Source organism: Lutra lutra, chromosome 2, assembly GCF_902655055.1.
Source record: "Lutra lutra chromosome 2, mLutLut1.2, whole genome shotgun sequence".
Taxonomy (NCBI): Eukaryota; Metazoa; Chordata; class Mammalia; order Carnivora; family Mustelidae; genus Lutra; species Lutra lutra.
Genome location: NC_062279.1, coordinates 58254904 through 58263247, shown reverse-complemented (window position 1 = coordinate 58263247; position 8344 = coordinate 58254904). Strand labels below are relative to the sequence as shown.

Genomic DNA, 8344 nt, shown 5'->3' with positions numbered 1-8344 from the left:
AGTGCCCTATTCTGATGGATCTAACTTACTTGAGCAGATAGGAAAAATACCCCAGTCTGAAGAGAAACAATGCATTTATTCCTGCACCATACCCCAAATACAAGATCACTGCCCAAGATAGACGTAGATGATAAAGATAAACTGACTCTTGGTAACGAAGCCTTGAAACTCACCAAAAAACAAACAGCACTGGATTGTTTGTAGAAATGAGGGTCATAGAGTTTTAAAGATCTCTTTGGAATTTAAATTTTACATCCATATTAAAAAAAACAACAACAACAACAAAAAAAAAAACAGAAAAAGAGAGGTGCCTGAGTGGCTCAGCTGGTTAGACATCCTACTCTTGATTTCAGCTCAGGTCATGAACTCAGGGTCGTGAGATCAAGCCCCAGGTCAGGCTCCATGCTCAGCGGAGTCTGCTTGAGATTGTCTCCCTTCCTCTCCCTCTGCCCCTCCCCCCCATACTTGCCTGCACGCCCTCTCTCTCTCTCTCTCTGCAAAAATCAATCAATCAATCTATCTTTTTTTAAAATCAGAAAAACAAATAGTTTTAGAATGCTGTCCAATGGAGAAGAAGGAGAATCTACTCTACTTTGCTATGTTTGGCCACCTAAATAATCACATCATGTACAGGGAAAAAACGAACTTTTAACCTTCAGCTTCAGGTAGCATTTGACCTTCAAAGGCAGAGTCAATCATTACCAGGATTACTGTCAGTACCTGTAGGTATTTTTTAGTCCAAAGGGGGGATTCAGAAAGCAAAGAGGTTAAAAAGAATTAAAGATAAATATTTAGACTGTGATCTTAAAAGTTGCTTTGAAGCCTTAGCAAGATGGTATGCCTCGTCCATAAGAAAACCATAGAAATGACAGTATAAAGTTCAAAGCAAAGAACATCAACATGAATACCATCGTCAGTGTTGGATCTTCTGTTTCTGGGCAAAATCACACCTTAGTCTTATGTTCACGTCACATATGCTTAGGTCTCCCCCTACCGGCTGTCTCTTTGCTCCAACAGTTAACCGTATTCTAAATCAGAGGTACTACTAAAGTACCTAATAACTAAAATTAATTTTGATCATTTTTAAAGCTGCCTGGGTTATTTATGGTGGTCCTTCGTTCCTGCTATCAGACACTTGAATGCTAGGTCTGTTAAAAGTTTGGGAAATCTACCAGGCTGCATTTTCATTGAATTCAGTGGAAACACTGAAGCAATTGAAATAAAACTTGCTCAGAGTCCCATTACCACACCAACCATCTATCAGAATCTGCACCCATGTGCTCTGCCTTCCAGCCTGTTACTAGAAGAACTATCCATGCACCCATCAAAAGCAAATCCCTTCTCCTGTGCTCCTCTCTCCAAATTCAGGCTAGGAAGAGTAGCTTTCTCTTACAATTCATCAGACTTTCACTCTCCATTGGATTATTCCCATTGGCATAAAAACTGGCTATTATTTATTATTATGTTTTATTTTATTTTGAAAGATTTATTTATTTATTTATTTATTTATTTGAGAGAGAGAGAGAGAGAGAGCATGAGTTGGGAGGAGAGGCAGGGGGAGAGGGACAAGCAGACTCCATGCTGAGCACAGAGCCCAGTGTGGGGCTCTATCCCAGGACTCTGAAGTCATGACCTGAACCAAAGTTAGTAGCTTAACTGACTGACTCACCAAGTGTTTATTTTAATAAACACTTCTTTTGACACCATTTACCCTGGTGCCTACTATCCCAATTCTCTGTACTTCTTGAGGACAAAATCCCTCAATAGTTGTCTAAACTCACTGTCTCAAATTCCTCTCCTCTTGATCTGTCATAAACCTTCTCAAGACAAGCTTTCACATCTACGCTTTCATAAAACTCTTGTTGTCAAAGTCCCCAATGATCTTAGTTTTCAGCAGCAGCATTTGACCCAGTGCATCACTCCATCCTCCTTAACACACTTGCACTTGGCTCCCAGGTAACCACCACTCTCTTAGTTTTCTTCCCACATCCCTGGGGGTACCTCCTCAGCTTCCTTTGCTGATTATTCCTCATCTCCTCAACCTGCTAAGAATCGAATGTCCCCAAAGCTTGATCTTTAGTCCTCTCTTTCTTTTCCACTCTTACTCTGTTTTATAGCTTTAAATTTCACCTATGTACCTGTAACTCTCACTTGGTAGGTCCAGCCTGAACTTTTTCATGGCTTACTGCTCGCTAGGATCCCAAACATGACAAGTATGGATTGATGTCCTCACACACCCCTGCAAAACCCCACTCTGTCTACAAGCTTCTCCATTTCAGCCAATGGCAACTTCATGGTTTCAGTCCCTTTGTCCAAAAGCTTCAGTGTCAGTCTTGATGTTGAGGTCTTTCTTTCTCTTATATCTCACATCTGGTTGATCAGGAAAGCGTGTTGAAATATTCAAAATGATTTCAGGTTCTGAACACTTCTCATCACATCTACAGCCTATAACCCTGACTCAAATTATAATCATTTCTGGGCTCGTTTAGTAGTTCTCAAACTTTGCTTCCCATTGGAATCGCCCAGGGATCTTTAAAACCTGACTGGCTCCCACCCCTTGATATTTTTATTTAATTGGTATGAGATGTGATCCAGGTGATGGGATTTTTCACTGTTCTCTAGGTGATTCCAATGTGCAGCCAACTTTGGGAATCTGCAGCATAGGTAAGATAATAGCCACCTAACTGATCTCTCTGCTTCTGCCCATGCCCACCTCCAAGACTATTCCAAACACAGCAAATAGAGACAACGTTATTTTACTTTTTAAAAAATATTTTATGTATTTATTTGACAGAGAGAGCACAGCGAGAGAGGGAACACAAGCACGGGAATGGGAGAGGGAGAAGCAGGCCTCCTGCAGAGCAGTGAGCCCAGTGTGGGGCTCTATCCCAGGACCCTGGGAACATGACCTGAGCCGAAGGCAGGCACTTAACAACTGAGCAACCCAAGCCACCCAAGTGCCCCACGAGAGATAATTTTAATTTATAAATCAGATCACGTCTCTGCTAAAAAGTCTCCAACAGCTTCCCACATCATTTAGAGTAAAAGGCAAGGGCTTTTGGCCTACGGGGTCTTATATAAACTGCTCTGTCCCCGACCCCACCCCACCCCACCTCATCACCTCTCTATTACACATCCCTCACTCAGTGCTCCATTGATGCTGTTTTCCTTACTTTCCGTGAACATACAAGGCACCTCCTAACCCCAGGACCTTTGCACTAACTATTCCCTTTACCTGAAATATTCTTCCCCTTGATATCTGCATGTCAAACATTAGCTCAAATAGCATATTCTCAATAAGGCCTACCCTAACCATGTTTTAAAATTTACCACTGTACTTCTCACCTCACTTATTCTCTTGTGTGAAGCAAAAGAGTGATAAGGTGAATGACTGTGACTTCAGATAAGGAAGAGTGGGAAACAGGCAGATTTGGAATAAAAATAGAGTTCTGTTGTTTGAGATGCCCAAAATTAGATACCAAGATCTAACCAGAGGTCAAATGGGGAAGCTGGCCTATAAAAGTGGAAGCAGATAGATGGTATTTAAAGCTTTGATACTCTTGGGATCATTTTGGGAAGAGACAAGGATGAGAAGTGAAGACTGTGCTACACTAATATTTTGAGGTGAGGTAGGGGAGGAGTCCACCAAAGAGATGGGAAAAAATAGAAGAAAAACCAAGAGTGTGAAGGGTCCTATCATGAAAGACTTTCAAGGAAGCTAACATGTTCATTGGTACCAGGATGACAATAAGGACAAATACTACTGAATTTGGTTTGATGGGAAGTCACAAAACGGCCAAGACTGTTTCAGCGTCACGGTGGGATCAAAGACCTGGGGTTACCTCAGTTCTAGTGGGAAGAAAGGGACTGGAAGCAGCACCTGTTCCTGTCTTTATGTTAATGAAAGAGTTCTATATTTCTGGCCCATGAACAAAGATCACGGATAGGTTTCAGGAAAGCGTTTTCCCAAGTCCTGTCTCCAAACTCTGCAAAACTTCGTGCGTGTGCTAGTTTTTCTGGAGATATCTTCATTGCTTTCATGATGTTTATCGATAATTTGTGCCATTCATCTGACTAAGGTGATTAACTGGTGTCAAAGCCTGCCCCTCAGACTGATACTCGATTCCTGTATGGTCTCTTCCAGGCTCTGATTTAGTTTCCAACACACTAGGTGGTTACCCTCAGACGATCGATCTCACACTCGCCTTTCAGCCCCGCCTCCTTGGACATGGCGCGCCCAGGGCTCCCTCTTTAGAGACCACCCACATCCACACTCCCATCTAACGCAGCTCCTATTCATAAGCATTGTCCGGCCGCTCTGTTATTCAAGATTTTTTTTTTTTTTTTTTAAATTTGACAGATCACAAGTAGGCAGAGAGGCAGGCAGAGAGAGACAGGAGGAGGAGGCAGGCTCCCCGCTGAGCAGAGAGCCCAATGTGGGGCTTGATCCCAGGACCCTGAGATCATGACCTGAGCCGAAGGCAGAGGCTTTAACCACTGAGCCACCCAGGCACCCCCGCTCCGTTATTCAGGTCGAGCTTTCCAACGCCCAAGCCCCAGCTGTGCTTTACCTTCAGCCCATCCCCTGTACCGCCCTTAAACCCCATCAGAAACCTCCTAGGCGGGCACATTTTCCCCGCCTCCTGCAACTTCGCGAGCCGCCGCTGAGGGGCGGGGCGGGCCTTTGCCGTCTTTGGGAAACAGCTTTACGATACGTTGACCGTCCTTTTACGACAGGCTGGGGTTGCTTTGTGGCTGTCAACTTTCCCCGAGGTCGGAGTTGGTAGCTACCCAGCGTGTGACGGCAAGTACTGCCGCGGCGGAGAAATGAAGCAGAAGCGGAAAGGTACGGAAGGGAGGGAAAGGAAGTGGAGGCAAGCAGGGTGATAGGAAAGGGGCGAACACCTAGGCGGTCAGGTGCTGAACGCTATTTTTCCTGCGGAAATCGTTCGCCTGAGCCAGTCGCCCTGCCTCCCTAGGGTCAGTTCCTGTGTCAGCTCCAGCCCCTTGCCTTCTCGTTTTACCTGTTGCGCCTTTTAAACCAGCCTACCCTTACCCTCTTCCTTTTTGGTAGTCACTTGGTATCTTTTGCACAGGTGGCAGGAAAAGCGCTATTCCAAGGTGTGTCCTCCAAGGAGTTAACGTGGTCGGTGGATTTAACGTGCTCTCGGGTCTCTTAATTTGCTAAAATTTGTTTTACGATACATTTCATGTATTTTTTTTCAGGTTTCTTTTCTTTTTAAAGATCTGGGTTTGAAAAAAAGGAAGAGTCTGAGTTCTTGGTTTATTTTGTGGGACAGCTATGTAGTTTTTTTTTCGTTTATACTACCTCCTCAGTTACCCTGGAGCAGTTCCATCTTTCGTTTTCAACAGGGTGGAGTCAAATTTTCAAGTATTTTCTCACAAGTTCTAAACTTATCTCTGTACACTCATCTGAGCAGTCGGTCTGATCATGATTGGTGGCTGTGATAACAATAGCTACTAGTTATTGAGCCTTTGCTAATAATTTTTGAAGTTGATATCATTTCCACTGTGATGGAAAGTAGAATCTTTCCCGCGGGAGATTCGAAGAGTTAAGTAACTTTCCCATCCCATCCCATCTACATCCCATAGGAAATAGAACTGATGGTCAGGCTGTGTGTGCACACCCAGAAAACCACATTTTTTTCTTTTAAATCTGTCTTTGATCACTATGCCTCTGGGCATCCACTACCATTTCTTGGAACAACAGCTCCAATTGCCCAGGTTACTTTCAATTGTCTTATGGCATCAAATTACATCCCCCCCAGTTAGTCATCTTCTTCCTCTGCCCTGCTCTTCCTCACACTGTCAGGCCAGACAGCTTCACACTCTTCCCTTCATCTATCACTAAGCCCTGCCTCTTGACACAGTTTATTATTCATCATTTCGGCCACCATCCTCCTAAACCACCTTCATCAATAACTAATATTTGAACGTACTTTGGCTTTCCTATGTGTTATTTCATTTGGTTGTTGCAATAGTCTTGTCAAGTGTGTATGTTTTATCCCAATTTGGCAGGCAGGGAAATGGGCGTCCAGAAGTCTTTGATCTTCCCATTATCACACAGCCAGTAGGGGTTGGTTGGGATCTAGGGATGAGAGCCTAATGTCCAAGTTTTTTACTTAAAATCTTGTGGGGTTTTTTTTTACATTGTTGCCTTTCAAGGGCCTTTTATTTAGTATCAAATTATATGTATTCTCTTCACCTTCTGAATTATTTTTATATCATTTTCTTTATTTTATATACTTTTTAAAAACACTACTTTCATCTTTTTACTCCCAAACCTGAGAATATATAATTCTCCACTCCATTTAAATGCCTTTTCCCAGTAGTCAGTGTACCCTGTAATCTGTTTTTTATTGAACCTTATCAGAAAGCCTATATTCTTGTCAAGCAACACTTCTTCACACAAAGATAGGTAATTCCTATACCTGACATTGTTCCTTCTGAATTCCCCTCTGTTTTGCTTGTCCCCTCCTTTCCTTTCTTTAAAGACCCTATGCCATTTCCTCCATGAAGCCTTTTCTTACTAATTTGCTTCTCTAGTTCATTTTTTATATACTCAAGAGCTATACATTGTGGTTTTCAAATCTTTATTTTTATCACCTGAATCCTCTTTTCCTCACTTCAGTATATTAAAGATGCAAAAGCTGAGCTGCTTTGGTTTAATGAAGAAAGAGACCCTCCTTTTTTGTCCTTTCCTCCCTTTCCCTCTTCCGGCACCACCACCAATCCTCTCTCTATTATATTGTTCTTGAAGCGCCTTTTTGGAACTCTGGAGTGCTGAATTACATGGTTTTGAAAGCATTTAGCCTCTGATTATAGATGGACTTTTTTTTCTCTCAACATTGTATGTGTTAACTTTGTTTCATTAAGTAAGAAGCAGCCTAGTATAGTGATAAAAGGGTGGAAGTTGTGGAGAAGAACCTGGATTTGAGTCTTAACTATGCCATTTAAAATGGCATCTTAATTTACTTTAATTTTTAACATCTGTAAAAGGGGATAACAACATCTACCTTACAGTGTTGTGAGGTTTCGAATGAGATAAAGTAAATGAAGGGGCTTCATAACTGCCAGGGCTTTCTCGTCTATACTTCTCTGATGATTCCATCGTCTCTGCGCACTAGCTTTCTCTACAGGCTGGCATTATGTTTGGTGGCAGTTCCCAAGCCATAGTCTCATGGCTTTTATCAATGGTGGGAAACTGGCATTTTTTGTCTTGAGGAAAGAGCTCCGCTTGGCCTGACTTGGGTAGGTGCCCATCCTTGAACCAATCTACTGTAATTGGAATGGGGTCATTTAAGAACATGTCGGCTTCTGCTTGTCACGTCAGCCTCAGTTGCCAGAAGGTCATGATGGTGAATAGACTATATTTTAGAGATGCATTAAGATCCTTAAGCAAGTACAGAACCAACATCCTTTGTATTACAAAGTAGCATTGCATTGCTTTGTAATATTACTTCTGTGGATACCTGGATTTGAGTTTCAGCTTTACCGCTTGGTGGCATTCTTTTTTTTTTTTTTTTTTTTTCCAAGATTTTATTTATTTATTTGACAGACAGAGATCACAAGTAGGCAGAGAGGAAGACAGAGAGAGAGGGGGAGGCAGGCTCCCTGCTGAGCAGAGAGCCCAATGCGGCGCTCTATCCCAGGACCCCCGGATCGTGATGAAGGCAGAGGCATAACCCACTGAGCCACCCAGGCGCCCCCCGCTTGGTGGCATTTTTAATGGAAAAGCAAATATTCCTGTTCTATCTACTGCATTCTGAGAGTTAGGTGAAAGAATGCTCCTAAATGTCATTATAATTCTGGAGATAAAGGGAAGCTATTTTAACCACTTTGGTGCTTTCTTGTGCAATTAGGTTCTTTCTCCTCATGTTTGTCTCTATTCTTCCTATATTTATCATTCTTACAATGTCTGTGCTTCTAAAGTGAGTTCTTCCCATATACAGGCGAAGCATGTTTGTTTTAATTAAAGATACAAAAGATGTGATCAAACTGTAAAGAGTGGAAGTTTGGTGTTTTTTTGTAAACTTGAGCTGTTCATCTGGGATGGTTGGAATTATTTTGGGAGGAAAAAATAAATACAAAAAACTTTACTGGGTAAAATGAATTTTTACATTGTTCAATATTATTTTTCTAGGAGATCTCAGCCCTGCTGAGCTGATGATGCTGACTATAGGAGATGTTATTAAACAACTAATTGAAGCCCACGAACAGGGGAAAGACATCGATCTGAATAAGTAAGTTGATTTATAAAACAAAGAAGGCGATCCTGTTCTTAGGTGGTAGATATTTTTATTGAAATTATAAATACTACTTG

At 42.1% G+C, this 8344-nt stretch overlaps 1 protein-coding gene across 2 annotated transcripts in view; it reads left to right on the top strand.

Moving 5' to 3' along the window:
- The first annotated feature begins 4744 nt into the window (after positions 1 to 4744).
- ELP3 (elongator acetyltransferase complex subunit 3) overlaps positions 4745 to 8344 on the top strand; it is a 104083-nt gene continuing 100483 nt past the window's right edge. The window contains exons 1-2 of one of the 2 annotated variants that reach the window (XM_047717495.1): positions 4745 to 4846; positions 8165 to 8264. In XM_047717495.1, the coding sequence (XP_047573451.1) occupies positions 4828 to 4846; positions 8165 to 8264 (119 nt within the window). In that variant the 5' untranslated portion in view covers positions 4745 to 4827. Of the gene's footprint in view, positions 4847 to 7157; positions 7273 to 8164; positions 8265 to 8344 lie in introns of those variants that run through there. The other variant, XM_047717496.1, reaches the window with a different exon arrangement.